We start from the raw sequence: 22,538 nt of genomic DNA on the forward strand, positions 1-22,538 counted from the left end.
TACATTAATGCACATGCAAATGTAAACTAGAGCGCAGCTATTGTTCTTGTGCTGAAGCTTCTATGAAAAGTAAGTAGCTTATTGCTGAAAAAGATGTCAGCGGTGTCAGATTTGGAACGTTAAGTTAGAAAGAGATGTTCATACATGTAAGATGCACATTTGAGGGAAAGAAAAGGACAAAAAAAAATATTTTAGTACATTCAGATCAGAAAAATATATCTCCACCTCTGGAGAAACTTTAAATAAAATTCATTTGAGAGATTAAACTTTAAACTTTCATTGTAGATCACAGAGGTCCCTCTTATCTTCATCATTGTTTGTCAGATCTTTTTCTTTAAAAGTATCTTCTTTAAATCAGAAACTAAAGGATGCTTTCTCCATAGGTGTGGTAATTAAATAGAGACTACTCCTGTGCATTAATATCTTTATTAATCCGTGTTACAAACATTTAAACAGACAAGGAACATGTGAGTGCGCCGTCTTTACTCATCTAATGAAATCAGTTTATAAATCTGAATACTTCAGTGCTTTATAACAATGTAGTTACCTTAAAATCAAACTGAGTGGATCAAATTTAAACTTATAGAACAAAAAAAGCTTTCAAACAACAGAAACATCAGTTTTATCATTGAGTAAACGTGATAACTTATGTATAAACAGGATCACACATGCACAAGTCTCACTCGCACCACATAAATTGCATTCATCTAAAAGGGCCGAGGACCTGTTACCTCCTCACATGTTCACTGCTGAAGAAAACTGGATGCAGCAGCTGACGCCTTTGAAATGAAGGTTCAAAGTCAAAAAACACATGCTGGTCTTGAAATGTCTTACTCAGCCGCTCATGTGACCATTGTCCGCGATGCAAACAGTCATCTCCTGTCCTGCTGCATCAAAACAACCAGTAGCTATTGTAGTGCTTTGCTCTAAAAAGGGAAGCTGGAATTGCAGGGAGGACGAGATCCTGTGGGTTTTCTTTGGCCACCGTCCTTCATCACAGTCTCACAGGGGCTCGGCCGGGTCTCAGACCAAGGACGTGGTGCTCTCGGGGTTGATCCGCACCGGCCGCGTGCTCTTCCTCAGGTCCTGCAGCTGTTTGGCCGGCTTGCCGACGCTCTCCTCGAACCTCCGCTCCACCACCGGCAGCACGGTGTCGTGGAGGAAGGTGGCGTTCTGCACGATGAAGGCTTTCTTCTCGGGGTCCTGCTCGCAGCGGAGGCTGTAGTCCACGTGCTGCACGGCCACCAGGATGATCTCCCTGAGACTCTCCAGCAGCACCATGTGCAGCTCGGGGAAGTAGAGCTTCAGGCCTTCCTCCAGGAAGCTCATCATCTGCTTGGTGAAGGCCACGACGGTGTAGCTCAGGTTGACCCAGCAGTCGTCTCCCGTGTACTGCTGGAAGCTGATCCCGCAGCCGCGCATCTCGTCCTGCGGAGACCAAGAGGAATATGCTCATGTTCTGATGGTTCAAATAAGAAAGCACTAGAAAAGGAGAGTATTAGTTCAAATGTAGAAATAACCCTTTACAGAGCCCGAACTGAAATGAAAAAAAAAATAGAAATTTTAAAAGAAGCCCAAATAACTATTTGCAGAAATACGGCATCAGAAGTTATTTTCAGTATTGATTATCACCTCTTTTAATAGTGTAGTTTGTTCATTTGTTTCTAAAGGTGTTGATAGAGAACGAGATCTGGATCTAAGGCCCTGTCCCAATACTCCCCCTAGCCTTCGTTTTCATCCCTACCCCTACGTTTGTAGGGATTTCCGAAGCTGACTAGCTGACCTAGGGACAAAAAGATTTCCCAGAATGCTTTTCGTCGTCATTTGCGGACTGAATCCAAAAAAAAACATGGCGGACATTTCTTATTTTTTAGCGAATAAAATCAATATTTTGAGTTTGTTTCTGCATAAAAATGCGTTTTGATTACATTTCTAGCTAGAAATATATATTTTACTTTCATAATATTCACTCAGTGTACATAATCACTCGTTTTCTCCGTTGTTCCAACCTCGCCGGAATATAGGCTGATTTATGGTCCCGCGTTACACCAACGCAGAGCCTGCGGCGTAAGTTACGCGGCGACGCGCGCCGTACGCCATACCCTACGCCGTAGGCTCTGTGTCAATTTAACGCAGAACCATAAATCAGCAAAATTTTCGGAGCAAATTTCTTAACAGGCGTAGCTACAACTGTTAGATTTCATCTATTAAACCAACATTTATCTTCCTAAATTATTTATTTCAGCCAGCGGTAATTCTCAACAGAGCTGCAGGTTTCTCCCCGGGAAGACGGCGCAGGTTGACCTGGCAATCACGTCTGTACTCCGGCTGCTGCTGCTGCGCCGCGGTCTCATCATCCAAAACATTGCAGGAAATTTCTTAACAGGCGTTATTTGGATAAACTGAGCCCAGGTTGGGGATCTTAACGGTTACTTTTACGCCTGAAAAAATATTAAAACTTAATAAAGTGGCATATTAACAGCGCTACAGCTGAAATTAAAACAGCTTTTGGCTCTCAGCTTCCTGATTAGTGGTGGTGCTGAAAGTAGGAGTAGGGGGAGTATTGAGACAGGGCCCTGGGAAGATTTCAATTGCCATAAAATCTGTCCCTTCTTTTTTAGGGCTAGTGAAAGAAAGTAGGGGGAGTATTGCAGCCTTGGACTGCTCTTCTTATGAGTATCTGATTAATATTTACTTTGTAAAAAGAGTTGTAAAGGTTCAAATTCAAACCAAAAAGTCATGTTTTCTTCCATATGTTTGTTTGATACAACCTGTAGTCAGAGAAATTTAGTTTGCAACAAGCATAAATGAAAGAAAACCAGAAAAATCCTCTTGGTATCCTTTATAAAACTGGTCAAATTCACATCACAATCTGTCGAACTGAGAGAAAAAAAGAAAAGAGAAAGCCTGAGAGGAAAACAAAAGACCTTGAGTTTAGTCAGAGCCTCGGGGGTCATCAGGTTCATCCTCCTCCACATCTCCTCGGAGTTGCGGTGTTTGGTGGCCTCGATGATGATGTCCTTGTAGCTCTGCAGCGCTGCCTTTATGTCTTTGACCAGCAGCGACTGCAGCGTGAAGGTCAGGTCCAGGCCGATCTCCGTCAGCTGCTGACAGTGTTCTTTGGCCACCTTGACGCACTCCGCCGCCGTCGACAAGCTCTCCTTACTGTCAAACACCTGGTGATGGAGGGAAGAAAAGACATATGGCCCTGTTACATCAGCCACTTATGGCACTTTTCCACTAGTACCTACTCAGCCCGGCTCGCCTCCACTCGGTCTGGCGCTTTCCCACTAGGGGTCTAACGTGCAGAGTAGATACTTTTTCTGTAACTATTCTGCCGAGGTTCTAAGGGGCTGAGTCGGCTGTATCTGACGTCATCACACTACACGCCACCGATTGGTCGGGGGGTTGGAGTCAGACGTCTGAGTCAGGAGGAGGAAATCAGCAAAAGAGCGACTCGCTGCTTCTTGTTCATTTTATTCGACAGGCAATGGCAGCGCAAAAGTCTGTTTCATGATCCAACTCTGAGGTGCAGATGTTCATAAACCTGGTGGCTGAGGAGAGAATTAAAAAGGGATGTAGACGGGCGATAAGGAACGACCAGATCCACCAGGAGCTTTGTCACTTCATAATTGCTCACGGCTACCAACGGACTTTTCAGCAGCGCTAAAAAAAAAATTCAAAAGTGTCGCCGCTTGAAGCTTCTCTCACTCTCATTTTTTAACTTGATATCGAACACAAGCCACACACCCAGCAGCACATACAGGACTGTCTCAGAAAATTAGAATATTGTGATCAAGTTCTTTATTTTCTGTAATGCAATTAAAAAAACAAAAGTGTCATACATTCTGGATTCATTACAAATCAACTGAAATATTGCAAGCCTTTTATTATTTTAATATTGCTGATTATGGCTTACAGGTTAAGATTAAGATTCACAGAATATTCTAGTTTTTTGAGATAGGATATTTGAGTTTTCTTAAACTGTAAGCCATGATCAGCAATATTAAAATTATAAAAGGCTTGCAATATTTCAGTTGATTTGTAATGAATCCAGAATGTATGACATTTTTGTTTTTGTAATTAAATTACAGAAAATCACAATATTCTAATTTTCTGAGACAGTCCTGTATATCATCTCCTCCATGTTCTACATCTTTAGTGTTGTTTTCTTCTCCGTTTAGATCACACAATCAAATACGTCACAGCAGCTTTGCGCCAACCTCCTTCTGCTCCAGGTGCTGAATTGTAGTGGAAAAGAAACCAAGCCGAGTCGAGCCGAGCTGAGATGAGTGGAGCTGAGTAGGTACTAGTGGAAAAGTGCCATATCATCCTATACAGTTAAGTCCTACAGGTAGATAAGCAATCTCATAAAAAGCATTATTTTTAAACCTTTTTGCAAATGTTTGTATGCTTTCTTTATCATATAAAAAAAAGAAAAACACACAACTAGGTGTTTCTCATCTGGCTGCGTCTTTGCCCACCTGCTTGCTGAAGGCGTCCACAAACATCCTCATGGCAGATTTGGACCAGACCACAAAGGCAGAGTAGCAGCCCGTGTTCCCTGCAAAGTCCATCTCAAACTCCTTGGCGGTCTCCAGCAGGCTGGTGAAGAAGATGTTGCACAGTTTGTGGATGTACAGCAGAGTGGCCCCTTCGATGCGAAGCTGCCGGATGGCCGTCTGGACGGCGGCGGCGCGGTTCTTCAGGAACAGCTCGCAGGCTTTGGTGGACTGGCCTGAAACGAGCAGCGTCCACACAACAACACGAGGTTAGCGCCGGCGGAGACGGAGAGCACTGATGGTAGCTGTGTCAAATCATATCTGCTCTTTTTTTCCTTTCTTTTTGGAGAAACTGATGCACACACAGTAAAACAAGTAATAACAAGAGTAAAACAAGGACAACGACAAAAACTGTGCTGCAACCTGTAAAAAGACAAAAACCAAATGACAATATTTAAACATCTGATCACAAACTTGTAACGAGCTGGTGTTTTGTTGTGGTCAAGTTTTAAGCAGCGCTTTAGTCTTATTAGTGTTTAAACTTATTTATTACTTATTTATTTCCTTTTATGAGAGTATAGGTAATCCTAATACTATGTGCTGACTGGACAGTGACGACGCTTAAACATAAAGTTGATGTAAGTACAGTAATTAACAAAACTTGACACATTAATTCAAAGTTCTGGCAGTTCATTGATAGCTTTATAAAGAAAGAGTCAAGCAGAACTGAGAGGAAGCGGCAGCATGCAGATACGTTGACAATCAGAAGAAATAATATCCTCTAAGATATTGACTTGAGCAGGCGTTGAACGAAGACTCAAACTGACGTGTCTGAGAACTACCACTCAAAACAACCAAGAGCGCTGCAGAATTCCTGATAAAACCTGGAATCAACAACGTTTTTATTGAAAAACTGACATTAACCAGCTCCACATCATTTTGCATGTTTTTGTAGACACTGGTCTGGCTGTCTCTGATTGGTCCACCTCTCCAATGACGCCCAGATGCAGTTTCTCAGGGACTATTATCTTTGTTTTGCAGACTTCGTGTTTTCAAGTGGAGGATATTTTTATATTTGGGTCTTGTTGATAACAAGGTTGTTGTACTGTTTTTTTCGTTTGGTTTTTCCCCAACCAAACCATGCACAAGAACAAATATTAATGCTGCAAAGTTGGTGTGAATTTCATAACATTAAAAAAGATATATTTCTATTATTGGACGGCCTCTACTTTTGTCACTGCAGTGTTTTTGGGGAAAATTCTAATATTTTTGCAACATAACAAATTGGTACACTCTTATTTGTGTATTTATTTGTTTTTTTTTTAATAGTAAGCTAAAATCAGATCTAATCAATTGGATTAATAATTATCTATAAGCCTACAATAACTACTTGCAGATGCAAACAGGGATTTTTATTCATCCCATAATGGAAAATGTGACAATTTGCTTTGTGGGTAGGTCAAAAGATGTTGTCCTGTTTGGAAAATTTAGATCCATGATGTCAGTGACAAAAACATCCTGGTGAACGTCTCTGTTATTTCTTCTACTTGAAGTGGAAATACTAGCTGCAGCAAACCAGAATAGCCAATTATAGTTTTAGTACATTTGGCCATTTAAGATAAGCTAAATAAAGTAACAATTTACCTCAAAGTATGAAAAAAATCAACATAGATATAAAGGTTTGTAAGACTTAAACCCTAATAAACCTCACTAAGACAAAAAATATGAAAATATTTCCTAAAGTTAGTCTTAGAAAACTAAATACATGGAGATCATTGTAGGGACGAGTTACTTCAGTGAATACTAGACTTTAACAGCTTGCAGGTCAAACACTTCACAAAATAACGATCTGGATGACGGGAGAGAACAAACAGGAGTCACTTGGAAACTATTGTCAAGGTGACTTTGATCATTAAAATACTGAGTTCAGCACATAGCCTCTGTTGAAAAAAATCGATTTCCCAATTCTAAATCGATTCTCATATTAATTTCTAAAAATCGAGTCATATGTCTAAAGATCGATTTTTTTATTTATTTATTTTTTTGGGGGGGGATTTTTTTTATTTTCTTTTATTTATTTATGTATTTTTTTTTCATCATTACATTACAACTTTTTGTTATTTTTTTGTTTATCCCGAAAAAAGGAATGTTTTGTTGGACACGAGAATAACTGGTGCCATTTTTTTGCCTTTAAATATGTTTAAAGGTATGAAAACATTAAAGTGTTCAGTTATAATTGCATAGATTGTCTATATTTCATTACTTTATATACTGTCTTGGGGATATATTTGCAAAAAATGCTAAAAACCAAATGCTCAAAAATGAAAAACCAAAATAGACCGAAAATGGAACAAATAAAAACGGAATGTGGGAAAAAAATAAAAGCGATTTCATCCGTCTCTGTTTGCTGCCCTGGATCTGTTTGGTAATTCTGACCCACACGATGTTTCTGAAAGCAGTTCTATCAGCATTCTGGGAGCTGATTGGTCCTTACAGCATCATTAGCTGCCAATACTTGCTGTTTAATCTCAATATAATACTAGTAGTAATATTTTGCATAACTACAGTCATATAATTCATGCAACAGCTCAAAAAACAGCTTTAATAACACTAACCCAAATCTATATTGGAATCGAATCGGATCAAATCTTGATAATCGATTCTGAATCTTAAGAATCGGAATCGAATCGATTCTTGACATTTGAATCGATCCCCAGCCCTATTCAGCACATAGCCTGTGGAGATGTCTGTATTACTGCTGTAAACAAAACCACTTGAAGACCAACCTAGTCTGATGAGCTGGGACACGGCTCGCCGGGTTGCCTTGGGTCCACCCCGGAGTGAGCGATCTGGAGACAGCTCAAACACCAGCACCTCCGTCAGCTGCCGCACACGCTCCTCCACCTTCAGCCTGAGCTCCTTCACCCTCTGGGTGGCCGGCTGGTCTTTCAGATACTCGTTGAGCTTGTCCAGCAGGTCCACGGCCCCTTCGAAGTCTCTCTGGGCAATGCAGACGTCCAGATCCTCCGGCAGCTCCTGGATCCACTCCAGGCTGAGGTCCACACTCTCCTCAGCACCCATGGGCTCGTCTTCCACATCAAAAGGGTTGGTGGACACCTCAGCCCTGACAGGAGAGGTGGGGACCTCCTCCTCCTTCTTGTGCGTGTCCTTGGAGACCTTGTTTTTCTTGGTTTCGTCCAGGATCTCCAACCACTCCTTCTTCACCTTGCTGTTCTCGGCCTGGAAGATGCGGCTGTCTGGGAACATCAGGATCTTGAACATGTCCTTCATGGGAGGGTTGTCCTTCACGTTGACCACGGCGAAGCTCTCCAGCTCGTACAGAGCGTTGTATTTGTACTTCACCGCGCCTCTGCGGTTGGGCAGCCACGTGGCGATCAGGAGACAGTCGTTCATGAGGAAGGCGTGCACCTTCTGGACGGGGGACATGTTGTCCACGTCAAACTCCACCAGGTCTCCGTTGTAGACCAGGTGCCTCCCGGGGCTGTCCATGATGTTTTTGGCGCCCTCCACCTTCTCCAGCAGGGAGGTGAGCGTCCTCTGCTTCAGCTCCTCCGTCTCCTTGGGGAAAGCCGCCTGCATCTCCTTGGAGGTCTCGTCCTTGTCCGCGGACAGCAGCGCCTGTTTTGAAGAATATAATGTACTACAAGTTGGAACAATCCCATAATAAATACATAATTACTAAGATAAAAAATATAAGCTTCATGTTGAGAACTACTTAAACTACTTAAACACTTATTAATGTTTTCCATCTGACAAATAATGGTTTATGTTGCTTCTCATTTCTTAAATAACAAAGTTGGAAGATGCTTCCAGGTACTGTGGAAAATACTTGACTCTGCTTTTAGAAGGGTTAAATTATTGGTTTGCATCAAGCAGAGACTAAAACTGGGTTAAAAACTGTTGAATACTTTGTGAAACCCTGGAGCGATAGTAGTTAACCATCATTCTTAATAAAGATTTATTTTTTTTTATCTTTATTTAACCAGGAAAATCCCATTGAGATTAAAAACCTCTTTTCCAAGGGAGACCTGGCCATGATAGGCAGCAGCAATTGCAACACATAGTTATAAATGACGGAAAACACCAACAGATAAAATACAATTAAAATTAAATTAAAAAAGCAAGCAAATCACAAAAAACAAGTACATCTAATGGAGCCTCAAGTATTTTCAATTTAGATTTAAAATTTCTCAGAGAAATTAACCCTGTTAGCCTCCAGTCATATTGTAATAATATTGTTCCAGGCTGAAGGAGCAGAATAAACAAAGGCTCTTTTGCCCAGTTCAGTACGGGTAAAAGGAACAACGAGCAACAGGTACCGGTATTCTTGTGAACGTAGCAAGAACCAGGACTTCTCTGTACAATCAAGGAGCAGATGTAAGAAGGCAGCAGACCAAGCATTGCCTTATATATAAAAGTATACCAATGACTGAGCCTTCGGGTGGCAATCTGGACTCATCTGACTTCATCTAGCTGTCTATTTTAATACATTTTCCCTTTGTGGATTGATAAGGTTTTATTGAATCTTAATGCTATTAAGGAAATGTATGTTTTTCTTCTCCCCTGGAAATGTGTTATCGTAATAATTTAAAACTTGAATCTTGAAAACTCTTGAATGATCGTGATTGTCCATCATTTTAATCTTAAATCTAATGAAAACAATAAAGCGTTAGATCTCACTGCGTTGTTTGATAGTCAAAGTAGGAGAGTGTAAGTACGTGTTCACTTTACAGTGCAAAGTAAACTCTAGGTCAGGGGTGCACACAAGCCGGGACTCCAGGGCTAGTCTACTGCAGGTTTTAGATGTTTCCCTGTCTTCAACACACCTGATTCTAATTACTGGTCGTCATCAAGGTTTACACAACTCTGTTGGTGACACAGCCTTGTCTATCAGGGTTGTGTTGAGGCAGGAAACATCTAAAACGTGTAGTAGACTATCCCTGGAGTCCCGGTGTCGTGCCAAAAAGTGATTGCCTGCCAGAATCTGATTTCTTCTGATTTGTGGCCGCGGGAGCGCGGACAGCAGCCCGTTGAACGATAGCGCTAAAACGTCAGATTTTCAGATTATGAAGCTCAAGAATGAGATCAATTCATATTTAGGCAGAAACAACTTTTCATTAACTGTATTTGGCCTTCAATCAATTTTTTGGCAGGTGAAAATGCCTATTTTGTGTTGTAATGGTCGTTTAAAAGAGTTAAAAGCAATTCTGTGAGCTCCAGTGTTTATATTATGAAGCTCAAGAATGAGATCAAATCATATTTACGTAGAAACAACCTTTCATTAACTGTATTTGGCCTTCAATCAATTTTTGTCAGGTAAAAAGACCCATTTTTAGGGGAGAAATCAGATTCTGGCAGGCAATCACTTTTTGGCACAACACCGGCTTGTGTGCACCCCTGCTCTAGGTGTTTCTCGATGAGTCCATCCATCCATCCATCCATCCATCCATCCATCCATCCATCATAGCTGCTTCTTCCTAAGCAGGATCACTACCTGGGCGCATCTCAGTCAGATGAATCCAGGGGAGAAGAAAAACATTTCCTTAATAGCATTAAGATTCAATAAAACGTTATCAATCCACAAAGGGAAAATTTATTAAAATAGCCAGCTAGATGAGTCATATGAGTCCTGACTGTTCCAGGGTAAAGCGGCATCACAGTAGGGTGTTGGATGGTAAACTACCTGCGTGATGCTCTCCATGATGCCCTTCTGCTCCGTCAGGATGTGGCTCAGCTGGTACATCTCGCTCTCCAGGTACGAAATCTCCTTGGCCGTTTCGATGAACTGCCTGTAGTTCTTGTACACATTTTTCTTGAGGTTTTGTGCCGTCTCGTCGGCCAGGTTCTGTATTTTCTGCCGGTGCTCCTGCAGGTCCCGGTCTCCGTCGGACTGCTGCGACAGATGCTTCACGTAGTTCTGCGGGTCGAAGTTGGGAGATTCGAGCAGCTTCCGCAGCTTGTTCCCGGTTTCAGACATGGTTTACGTGTTTGTTTTACTAAATGTTTACAGAATAACAATAAATGAGGACAGAGGACGAGTTGGTCAGAGATCCTTCATATCCGCCTCGACCCAAACAGGAAGCTGGACTGGTTGACGCGTGAGCGTCACGTGATCACGAGAAAGTCACGTGATCACGAGAAAGGATGGCCAACAATTTTTTTTTTTTTCCTTTATTGAAAATATATTCATATACAAACAACAAGGCATCACATTTTTTTTCAACATGTATCAGGGAAAAGGTGCATAAAGAGAGAACAGAAGGAAAAGAAATAAAATAAAAAAAGGAAAATAACTTAAGGGGCTAGGGCTTATCCAATAAATTATATTCTTCAATTGTGTTCAAAAGTTGTATCGCATTTCTTTTTGACATGAGTTTAAGGGGGGGATGGCCAACAAATACAGAGAGAAGTTTCATTATTGAGTCGTTTGAAAAAACTAAAATAGTTAATACATTCGTTCCTAAATAATATATCCATATGTTCACAGATTACCATTACACTTTGTGAGTTCATTTCTTTATTTAAAGCAGATACCTTCCTCCGCTGGCCCACCAGCCCAACCGAGGACCAGTGTCTTACTTTATTTTAAGAAAGATTTACGAGAAATAAAAAAATAACCACAGTACCTGTCAACCACTTACAAAGTACAATTATGTGCTCATAGCCTGATAGTTCTACCTTTGTTGACACTGAAATGTGGCTGTGGACATTCCTGTATATTATGTATATATATATATATATATATATATATATATATATATATATATATATATATATATATATATATATATATATATATGTGTATATTATTATGTATATATTAAAACGTGAATGTCTTCATTACTGTTTTTTACCGTGCAATACTTCTATAGGTGCAATATTCCACTACATGTGTAACTAAATACAATCATCTGTAAATAGAATCTCAGGTCTTCACTATTCAAATGCACCTTAACCTCTTTTTATATTTTTTATATTATTTATATTTCTTATATTTCTTATTGTTTGCACTATTGTTTCTTATTTGTCTTGCACTGGAGAGGTGATGCTGCTTTCAATCTCACTGTAACCAGGTACATTGACAATAAAGTATTATTCTATTCTACATGTGATTCCTATAATAGAGCCTCAATGAAAACACAAGGGGAAATTAAAGCACACTTATTTATTTTAAATATTTTCAGTTTATATACACATTGATTGTCTTCCAGTGAAACATTTACATTTTATTTTAATTTGTCATTTTCACTCATGTTGCTCTCTGGTGCTGCTGATGGACATCGGTCCTCACGTGAGAGACACAAAAAACACAGTTACACTTCTTCCAGAACGGGTAAATGTGCCCCATCCTGCTCCTCTTTAGGAAAGTAAATTCGGTTTTCCATTTTTAGAGATATTTACACGAAGTCTTCACTTTTTTTGGCAGAAATGCCTTCACTCTCGTTACATCCATCCATCTCTGATTCGTTGTTCCGAGTTTGTTGATCCATGGTTTGTTCCCGTTGTCGCCACTAACCTCGCGAGAACTGCCACCCAGGCTACAGCAAGGGGCAGTTCTCGCGAGGTTGGCGACAATTCAGTTTGCAGTTTAAAAATAATCATATTATAAAACGGGAAATTTACCGGAAAATACTAATACGGCAGGATGGCGGGAAAGAGGGCTAAAATACGGTAGTTTCCCGGTCAAAACGGGAGACTTGACAGGTGTTATCGGAAAAGGTGGGGAAGATTGAATTGTCCAACCAGCTAAAAGTAAGAGGACTACGTATCCCAGAATCCTCCTTGAGGAGTCTTTCAACGGTGGGGTCTAGTTAAGTTCATAAGAATGCAGTGTTTACCGGAAATTAGATGTTATAGTTCTGAAAAATAAAACATTATAATAGTCTAAAACGAACGACAAAACGGGCTTAGGATTTTTATTTTGAAAATTGTGGTTGTTGTGATTCTGACAAACGCTGGATCTTGACTATTACCAAACACGTCGGTTGACTGGAAGATGGGGACGTGTGTGCTTAGTTATGACACAAATTCAGGTATTTGTGCACATAATTAGCTGCTTTGGCCCGTTAGGGTCCACGTAAATCAAGCCCTGGTAGTGTGAGAGGTGTCGCCATGGACGAGGACCTCCTGCTGGCCCTCCAGCTGCAGGAGCAGTTTGATGAAGAGTACCAGACCTCGCTGCTCCCAGCAGCCCGCTCTGAGGACGAGGCCGGCGGCCACAGCAGCAAGAGGAGGAGGGTGGAGGACGGTGCAGGTGCAGGGGGAGGTGGAGGAGACCTGGTTCCCTACTGGAAGCCCAGTCCCCGCCACCAGCGGCCGCTCAGCATCGTGGACGAGTCGTGGGAGCTGCTGGACCCGAGCCCGGACGTCAGGGCCATGTTCCTGGAGTTCAACGACACCTTCTTCTGGGGGAAGCTGAACGGAGTGGAGGTCAAGTGGAGTGCCAGGATGACCCTGTGAGTCCCCTCCTGCTGTCACTCAGGCATGTGTTGTCATGGCAACACTGATGTCCACCTGAGTGAAGCTGCAGCACTCACATAGCCAGTTAAAAAAACAATAACAATCACTAAGATAAAAGAAACACCAAACTATTTCAGGAAACACAATATGGCACAACGACAGAGGTGTCAAAAGTATTCACATTCATTACTCAGGTAAAAGTATAGATACTAGAGTTTAAAAATACTCCTGTAGAAGTTGAAGTATCAACTCAAGTTTTTTACTCAAGTAAAAGTATAAAAGTACTGGTTTCAAAACTACTTAAAGTATAACAGTAATGTAAGGGGGGGAAAAGCCATTAAGGACAAAAGCCATTGAAAATGAATGCATCTTAGTATAATGCAAATATATTAAAGAACCATATATGTGTACTATTGAGCATTAACATGTGTTTCAGAGAGCAGGAGATATGATGACTAGTTGCCTATAAGTATTGTAGTGGTGCAAAAAGTCAAACTTCAGAGGCATGTTATCATTTATCCTAACCTTTATTGGAATGTACATCCAAGTTTAGTTGCAGGAATCTGAGGGAACGGATGTAAGAACAAAACTGGACAAGAACATCTGAAACAACCACAACCAAATTCACTCTATCCGGATGGAGCAATTTAACTGGATAGTTTTTTTTAAAGGCCGAAATGAAATAGAGTAACAAGGCTCTTTTTAAAATGTAAGGAGTAAAAAGTACAGATAATTGCGTGAAAATGTAAGGAGTAAAAGTAAAAAGTCGTCTGAAAAATAATTACTCCAGTGAAGTATAGATAACCAAAATTTGTACTTAAGTAAGGTAAGGTAAGTATTTGTACTTCATTACTTGACACCTCTGCACAACGACATAAGAAATGTATGGGAAACACAACAATACAGAAAAAACATGAATACTTCAGAAATAGCACAACATTAATAAAGGATTAACAAATCCCACAAACTATTTCAGGAAACACAACAACATGGCAGAAATGACACTTTTTTATAAAATAGAAAACATAAAATTTCAAAATCCATAATATGTTGATTTTATAGTGAAATCCTGTCTTGTTCTTGGTTTTGTTGTTATGTCCAGTGTTGTGGTCTGTATTTCAGCACGGTATGCTTAAATGATGAGTACTGGTATGTCCAATAAATAGAAAGTGTGATGTGATGAATGTCTCTGCTCATATTGCTTTTTCTCGTAGGTGTGCTGGCTTGTGTTCATATGAAGGCCGAGGGGGACTGTGTTCAATCAGACTCAGTGAGCCTCTGCTGAAGCTTCGACCCAGAAAAGACTTGGTGGAGGTGAGATGGATGCTCATATACCAGTGTTGATGTTTCAGAAGTCATTTGGGGATTTCATCAAGTTCCCCTTGAACAACTGTTTTGCAGAATATAATGTACTACAAGTTGGAACAATCCCATAATTACGGAAGAGTATTAGGGCCACTTAAAAAAAAATAAAAATAATTCTGAGAAAAAAGTCAGAATTCTGACTTTAATCTCAGAATTCTGAGAAAAAAGTCAGAATTCTGGGCCACTTAAAAAAAAATAAAAATAATTCTGAGAAAAAAGTCAGAATTCTGACTTTAATCTCAGAATTCTGACTTTTTTCTCAGAATTCTGAGAAAAAAGTCAGAATTCTGACTTTAATCTCAGAATTCTGAGAAAAAAGTCAGAATTCTGACTTTAATCTCAGAATTCTGAGAAAAAAGTCAGAATTCTGACTTTAATCTCAGAATTCTGACTTTTTTTTTTTTTTTTTACTTTTTTTTTTTTTTGGGGGGCAGCACGGTGGCTTAGTGGTTAGCACTGTTGCCTCACAGCAAGAAGGTCCCCGGTTCGACTCCCAGGCCCGGCAGGGGCCTTTCTGTGTGGAGTTTGCATGTTCTCCCCGTGCTTGCATGGGTTCTCTCCGGGTACTCCGGTTTCCTCCCACAGTCCAAAAACATGCATGCTAGGTTAATTGGTGATTCTAAATTGCCCGTAGGTGTGAGTGTGAGTGTGGTTGTGAGCATGGTTTGTGTGTTTATATGTGGCCCTGTGATGGACTGGTGACCTGTCCAGGGTGTAACCCCTGCCTCTCACCTGAAATGAACTGGGATAGGCTCCAGCAGATCCCCGTTACCCCGCAAGGGATAAAGCGGGTATAGATAATGGATGGATTCTGGATTTTTTTTAGTGGCCTAGAATTCTGACTTTTTTCTCAGAATTCTGAGATTAAAGTCAGAATTCTGACTTTTTTCTCAGAATTCTGAGATTAAAGTCAGAATTCTGACTTTTTTCTCAGAATTCTGACTTTTTTTTTTTTTTTCTTCTTCTGAGAAAAAAGTCAGAATTCTGACTTTTTTCTCAGAATTCTGAGATTAAAGTCAGAATTCTGACTTTTTTCTCAGAATTCTGACTTTTTTTTTTTTCTTTTTTCTTCCGAGAAAAAAGTCAGAATTCTGACTTTTTTCTCAGAATTCTGACTTTTTTTTTTTTTTTTTTTCTTCTGAGAAAAAAGTCAGAATTCTGACTTTTTTCTCAGAATTCTGAGATTAAAGTCAGAATTCTGAGATTAAAGTCAGAATTCTGACTTTTTTCTCAGAATTTTTTTTTTTTTTTTTAAGTGGCCCAGAATTCTGACTTTTTTCTCAGAATTCTGAGATTAAAGTCAGAATTCTGACTTTTTTCTCAGAATTCTTTTTTTTTTTTTTAAGTGGCCCTAATACTCTTCCGTACATAATAAATAGATAATTACTAAGATAAAAAATATGAGCTTCATGTTGAAAACTACTCCACTTATTAATGTTTTCCATCTGACAAATGATGGTTTAGGTTGCTTCTCATTTCTTAAACAACAAAGTTGGAAGACACTTCCAGGTACTGTGGAAAATACTTGACTCTGCTTTTAGAAGGGTTAAATTATTGGTCTGCATCAAGCAGAGACTAAAACTGGGTTAAAAACTGTTGAATACTTTGTGAAACCCTGGAGCGATAGTAGTTAACCATCATTTTTGATAAAGAAATATGTTATAATAATAATTTAAAACTATCTTGAATGATCATGATTGTCGATCATTTTAATCTTAAACCTAATGAAAATAATAAAGCGTTAGTTCTCACTGCGTTGTTTGATAGTGAAAGTAAGAGATAGGGATGGGCGGTATGGACTAAAAAATGTATCACGATCATTTCTGGCATTTATCCCGATAACGATAAAAATGACAATAGAAAAAATACCAATTCGACTCCACCTTTGTAACAATAAATCTATCACCACATTCAGGCTTTGGAGCCCCCAAAACACTGCTCTAAAAGAATACTAAATACTACTTAACTACACCAATTAAATTGAATTAATAAAAAACAATTAAATTAGTACACCTGTACTGCAAAACTGTAATGACTCAAATGAAACAAGTTTGAAATGTAAGAACAGATTCAACATTTATTCAAACTGTATGGCTTAAACAGTGGGATAACAGTGCAAACAGCAAAAGTACTATTGTCTTTCAAGTTTTCCTAGCTTATAAAATCACAAAGTAGAAAAAAATACAACCTGATAAATAAAGAAACAGGACAAATAAATAAAAACCATCCTTTGCGCTCACAGTTTTTTAGCAGACTCTGCATATAATAGATGATGTTTGCTCCTCGTCACTCTTTTTAAATCCAAACCAGTTCCAGATAATGGTGCTGGAGCCTCGTTTAACAACAAGCTCTCAGATCCGCCTTCCGCCATGTTTGTTACACAAAAACGTCATCAAGGGGAATTTATCGTTTTTACCCCGAGATGACAACGTGAACGATAAAATATCGCCCATTCTTAGTAAGAGAGTGTAAGTTAGGAGCGGCAGTAGCTTAGGTGGTAGAGCGGGAAGGTCGGCGGTTCAAATCCCGCTCCGTCCCAGTTGGTGTCGTAGTGTCCTTGGGCAAGACACCTTACCCACCTTGCCCCGTGTGAATGTGTATGAATGTAGGTGGTGGTCGGAGGGGCCGTTTTGGCGCGATATGGCAGCCACGCTTCCGTCAGTCTGCAGGGCAGCTGTGGCTACAAATGTAGCTACCACCACCAGAGAGAATGTGTATGAATGAATAATGGTCTAAGTGTAGCACTTTGAGATTCATTGAATGTAAAGTGCATTACAAGTTAAATTCATTTTTATTTTTATTATTAAGTACGTGTTCACTTCACAGTGCAAAGTAAACTCTAGGTATTTCTCGATGAGTCCTTCCGTCCATCTGTCCGTCCATCCATCCATCCATCCATCCATCATAGCTGCTTCTTCCTAATCAGGATCACTACCTGGGCACATCTCAGTGAGAAGAAAAACATACATTTCCTTAAAAGCATAACGATTCAATAAAACTTTATCAATCCACAAAGGGAAAATGTATTAAAATAGATAGCTAGATAAAGTCAGATGAGTCCAGATTGACTCTGTTCCAGGGTGAAAGAGGCATCACGGTAAGAAGGGTGTTGGATGAGGAAACGTGCTAAACATGCCTGTGACTACTGTGCAAGGGGCTGTATTATGATACTGCGTTGCTTCAGTTGGTCAAGTTTCGGATCAACAAAGTTATGTGCCCAGTAAAATGAGGTCTGCTTACTGCTCTGATGGCATCTGCATATGCTCAGGGGACCATGCCGGGATTCACAGGGCTCAGCTTGTGAAATGGAGCGGGAGATGTCATTTTCATACACGGATTGGTGTATGTATGGCGGAGTTCAGATCTCAACTCTCCCTGAATCAGTCAAGGATTTTTAAGATTATTGCACCTTTTAAATGGTGAAAGAAAGTAACTGGAAGTCTCTTTGTTTCCACAGACCCTCCTCCACGAAATGATTCACGCGCTCCTGTTTGTGACCCAGAACAACCGGGACAGAAGCGGCCACGGGCCCGAGTTCTGCAAGCACATGAACAGGATCAACACGGCCACTGGGACCAATATAACTGTAGGTATCTTTTCTGCAACGCCGTTTGTCAGCAGGGGAACATACGCGAGCTGAACAGGCGGCGGTAGTGAAATATCCGTCTTCCCTCCATCAGATCTACCACAGCTTCACCGATGAGGTTGACCTGTACCGGCAGCACTGGTGGCGGTGCGACGGGCCCTGCCAGAACCGCAAACCTTACTTTGGCTATGTGAAGAGAGCCATGAACCGAGCTCCGTCCTCTCTGGACCCCTGGTGGGAGGATCACCGGAGGACATGCAATGGGACTTACACCAAGGTCAAGGAGCCGGAAGGATATGGGAAAAAAGCTAAGAAAGATGAGAAGAAGGCCGTGGGAAACAAGAAGCCTTCAAGCACAGCTGCAGGTAACATGTCAGCACCATCTGCAGAGATTTATTACGTTTTAGATTTATATTAAATGTAGGGGTGTAACAATATATCGTGCCACGAAATTTTGCGATACAAAAACGTCACAAAAAATGTCGTGGAGGTGGCAAACTGTATCGCGATATTGGGTTATTAATATTAATCTATTGTGTTGACTAGTAATGCGCATCCTACCGCGCGTGCCGACCGCACCTCGACCCGCGGACCAAAATCTTACTACGCTCAGAAGAAACTAGTACCGTTTTGCCGTCCCGATCACGGGACTCTTGGGGGGTTTTGAGCTCTGAACTTTTAAGTCTGGTGTAGAGTTAAGCCGTACCTTATTAAATTAAACCTTTTTGGGGTCGTGAGTAGGATAAACACGGGGACAACTTCTGCTGAGTTCCAGTGTACTTTAATGTCTCTCAACAGTTTAGGATTTTAGAACATCAACACAGCACCTAGTGCCGTACTGTGGCGTATCACTCCACCCAATCTAAAACAGACTAATCACTACAGATAAACTGACTAGTGTAATTATAGTCCCTGATTTACATCAGAATATAAAGAATATATTTATAAAATAATGAACCCTGAATTACCAAATAAACCTTCTTAACAAAAATAAATCTCCTCTTACACTTATAAGGTGAGCATGAATCAATCTTTTTTATGATGTAAAATTGTATGTATTTACTTTTATTTATTTAATTTTAGTTGTTAAATTTCTGGAAAAGAAAAAAGTCAAATCATACATGAGAGAAACTATTCAGTTTGTGGCTAAAAATTTGTACTTGTATGAAACTGAAGATGCATAATGCAAACCTGACATTTACTTTTAGTTCAGTTTGTAGAAAATGGTTGGCCTGGCTTTCTCTTTAAAACTTAAACAGTTATAAAGCATTACAAACTGTAACAATAGGGCAAATGCACAGCATTGTTTTGTATTTTGTGTCTTTCAAATAAAAGACCATTTTTTCTAGTCATATGTTCCTCATTCAAGGTTGTTAAAAAAATACTGCTATAATATCGTATCGTATTGTTATCGTGACAATATCGTGTATCGTGAGATTAGTGTATCGTTACACCCCTAATTAAATGTGAAATCATGGTGGACTTGAATTGATACTGTCTTCACTTTCAGACTCTGGATTACAGGATATAAGGAACATCATCCCGTTTACTGGAAAAGGCTTCGTCCTGGGAGGGAATTCTCAGAGCTCCAAGTCTTCCTCCACGCCTCATACACCAGCGGTGCCTGTTGTGAAAACCTCTCCAAAGAAATCTCTCCCCCCTGCATCTCCAGCTGGAGGTCTCAACTCTCCTCCTCGGACTGCCTTGTCTGGCCAAACCAAGAGGATCTCTAACGGCTTTCCCTCAACCAGACCTGCGGCCTCTGCAGAGGGAAAGCCGCCTGCTAGGAGATCCGTCGCTAACACAAGAGCTTTTGTCAACGTCAACGGCTCGCCTGTGAAGATCCCTCAATTCCATCCCCGCGATGGGGGTCCAAGACCAGATAAGACTAAACAAAAGTCCATCCATGATCTTTTTAAGAATGCAGACCTCAGGAAACCCGAGAGTCAGTCCTCCAACTCAGACACACAGACGAAAAAATATGTACCGTCTTCCACCAACCCTGCCCCCTCCATCTTTTCTAAACAGCAAACTTCCCAAGGCAGCCCGACTAAAACAACCCAGAGCAAGTATTTCAGTGGTTCTGACAGTGGTGCAGCAGGGTCCTCAAGAAAGAGGACGCGGGATGACCGCGGCAGCTCGGCCAGCATCCTTGATTTCTTCCAGAAGACATTAGGCAGCAATTCAGCAGCAACCAGGGAGTCGGTACAGCCCAAATCCCCTGCAGGGCAGCAAAGAACTGCAACAACCACGGCTTACCCTTCCACCTCTACATCTGTCCAGTCCTCCGGTGCTTCTTCCTCCGGTGCTTCTTCCTCCGGTGCTTCTTCCTCCGGTGCTTCTTCCTCCGGTGCTTCTTCCTCCGGTGCTTCCTCCTCAGGGGCTTCCTCCTCCTACCCATCTGTGCTGACGGTCAGCTGTCCAGTGTGCCAAACAAAAGTGCAGGAGTCAAAGATCAATGAGCATCTTGATTCCTGCCTCTCTTGAATGAATGAAATGGAAGTTAAACCAACTTCCTTTCAGTGGGTGCTAGTTTTATGGTTTTATTTCATTGCACCAAAGCTTTAACAGCTGTGAGATCTTGGACATTTTGTTAAGTTATACACCACCTGGGTTGATAGAAATGTATTTATTTAATTACATTTATTTGTTTTTCAGAATTATTGATAATTGTCATTAGTGCTTTCCAGCTTCATTAACAAAAACAAAAAGATCCATGCATTGACAAAATTCTACTCTTTTTTTGTTTGTTTTTTTTATCAGAAAGCTTTCAGACATTTCCAGTTCCAGTTCGTTTTATCTGTCACCATTTTAATAGTCGAATGTTTACGATTGGAGTTTTGAGCTCAGAGGCTGCTGTTCTTGTTACCCAGAGAGCTTTTTTTTAGCCTCTCTGAAGGTGACAGGGTTGAGTTGAGGTTCTTGCAGGATCCTGTTTCCTCTATTTCAGATCTGCCGCGCAGATCAATCCCTGCTGATGTGTAGGAATCACATTTCACCCTTGTTGTCTTTTTTCTCTGAGCGTGTTCACATTTACTCTGCATTTAGAAGGGTCATCGATAGTAAAATCTGCGGTGGAGGAGAGGAGGGTTGTGGTTGTGTTTTGGATACAAAATCAGGGATTTTTTTTGTGCCGTTAAAATAACTGTATATAATGTTAATAATTTGGCAAATAAAAGTTTTATCACTTTGCTCGCCTGTTTGTTCTGAATTCACCTGGGCTAGCGGGTTGAATTCCCGTTAGCCGAGAATCCCCTCCCCCCCCCATTAACCACGTAATACTCTGAATGTGTCATAAAACCTCAGTTCCAAAGAATATTAGCACACTTGGTAAAATGTAATTAAAACAGGATACAAAGGTGGATAAATCCAATAAATCTGTGAAATTTCCAGCCTTCTTCTTTTAGGGATTTCTCCATATTCTCAATTTTATTAACAATATTTGGTGATTTTATAATTTTTTTAAAGTTCAATTGTTAATAAAGTATAAGTTTATGAGTTTTGCAACTAATTCCATTCTGCTTTTGTGTACGTTATATAGAACACTGTTTTTTGGATTTGGGGTCGAAGATATGAATGTTTATCCAAGGAAGATTATTTCTTTAACAGATTTCATGTACAAGACTATACAAAGTGCTTTACATTAAAACGTTGCATTTAAAAGTAAGAGTTCAAAAGCAGAACTAAAGACAGTTAAAAAGAATAAAAACAATGATATAAGCAAGAAATAAAGGTTCTAGTGCATTGTGGGAGATTACCAAATTGAAGCAGTAAATAAAAAGGTTTTCAACCTTGAAGGAAATGAGAGTTTCAGCAGCCCTGATGCATTCTGGGAGTTGGTTCTACAGGTATTTATTTTATAATATCTTGAAATTCAGCCTCTGTTTTTAAAAACTGATGGTTCAAATACATCCAACCTTTGAAGTCTGAGATGTTTCTGCATCATGTTTTGATGGTTAAAATGAAAAAAAAAGGATAAATTCAACGTCGTAGACTGAAAGTTTTGGTCAATTCAGCAAAGAGAGGACGGCAGACTGCTACTGGGCGAACAGAAGGAAGGCGAGGAGGGCGAGGAGGGCGAGGGCGGAGGTCAGACAGCACAAGGCCAGCTGTTCAGGACTCCTGCTAGAGCGGGGCCAGCAGCAGAAGCGTGTCACCGTGCAGCCATTGTACTGCAGCTCCCACAGCCTGCTGCAGCAGACTGGATTTCCATCTGGCTGCACAGACCTCAACCATTCAAAGTGGCACATACCCAAGGCCGTGCCTTTAATTAAGTGCTTTTGCAACAAATGTGCTCCTAGTGTCTGAAATGAAGAGAAAAAACTTTAACCATTCTTCTATATACAGACTTAATATGAAAGATGGATGAAGCCACTGGATTTGTCAAGGAAGTGCATTTTTGAAAGAGAAAATATTTATGAAAATGTGCTTTTTTGTTTGTTTTGAAAGGAGATTGATAAATGATCTCTAAATTATCGACGTGTTGGAAATGAAGCTAGAGATAAGAAAGACGTGGTTTGAGCTTGTTTGAATCCATAAAGAGGTGTAGAGGAAGATGGAAGAGACAATCTAACGATCTGTTGTGATTACCCCTAAAGAGTTAG

The 22,538-nt window shown here is 40.4% G+C and overlaps 2 protein-coding genes across 2 annotated transcripts; one reads left to right on the forward strand and one right to left on the reverse strand.

Moving 5' to 3' along the window:
* Nucleotides 1-412: 412 nt before the first annotated feature.
* Nucleotides 413-10,600, reverse strand: exoc8 (exocyst complex component 8). Its single transcript, XM_061707081.1, has 5 exons — nt 10,207-10,600; nt 7,289-8,141; nt 4,485-4,738; nt 2,928-3,176; nt 413-1,428 (listed from the first exon to the last, which is right to left on the reverse strand). Exons 1-5 carry the CDS (start codon nt 10,498-10,500, stop codon nt 1,024-1,026), a joined length of 2,055 nt encoding a protein of 684 aa, XP_061563065.1. The 5' UTR covers nt 10,501-10,600; the 3' UTR covers nt 413-1,023.
* A 1,910-nt stretch (nt 10,601-12,510) lies between these two features.
* On the forward strand, nt 12,511-21,126 carry sprtn (SprT-like N-terminal domain). The gene is made up of 5 exons (XM_061746610.1): nt 12,511-12,979; nt 14,198-14,297; nt 17,806-17,934; nt 18,029-18,299; nt 19,445-21,126. The coding sequence occupies exons 1-5, from the start codon at nt 12,636-12,638 to the stop codon at nt 20,419-20,421; spliced, it is 1,821 nt and encodes a 606-aa protein (XP_061602594.1). The 5' UTR covers nt 12,511-12,635; the 3' UTR covers nt 20,422-21,126.
* The last annotated feature ends 1,412 nt before the right edge of the window (nt 21,127-22,538 follow it).

The sequence above is a fragment of the Cololabis saira genome, chromosome 18 (assembly GCF_033807715.1).
Source record: "Cololabis saira isolate AMF1-May2022 chromosome 18, fColSai1.1, whole genome shotgun sequence".
In the NCBI taxonomy this organism is placed as follows: Eukaryota; Metazoa; Chordata; class Actinopteri; order Beloniformes; family Belonidae; genus Cololabis; species Cololabis saira.

What these genes read in the sequence shown, in the direction of transcription:
- sprtn (XM_061746610.1), top strand. Translation starts at nt 12,636, where the DNA reads ATGGACGAGGACCTCCTGCTGGCCCTCCAGCTGCAGGAGCAGTTTGAT. An exon ending in TGGAGTGCCAGGATGACCCT is followed by an intron (nt 12,980 to 14,197) that starts GTGAGTCCCCTC and finishes TTTTTCTCGTAG; the next exon opens with GTGTGCTGGCTTGTGTTCAT. An exon ending in CCAGAAAAGACTTGGTGGAG is followed by an intron (nt 14,298 to 17,805) that starts GTGAGATGGATG and finishes TTGTTTCCACAG; the next exon opens with ACCCTCCTCCACGAAATGAT.
- exoc8 (XM_061707081.1), bottom strand. Translation starts at nt 10,500, where the DNA reads ATGTCTGAAACCGGGAACAAGCTGCGGAAGCTGCTCGAATCTCCCAAC. An exon ending in GTCCCAGCTCATCAGACTAG is followed by an intron (nt 4,739 to 7,288) that starts GTTGGTCTTCAA and finishes TGCTCGTTTCAG; the next exon opens with GCCAGTCCACCAAAGCCTGC. An exon ending in AGGCTCTGACTAAACTCAAG is followed by an intron (nt 1,429 to 2,927) that starts GTCTTTTGTTTT and finishes TGGTCTCCGCAG; the next exon opens with GACGAGATGCGCGGCTGCGG.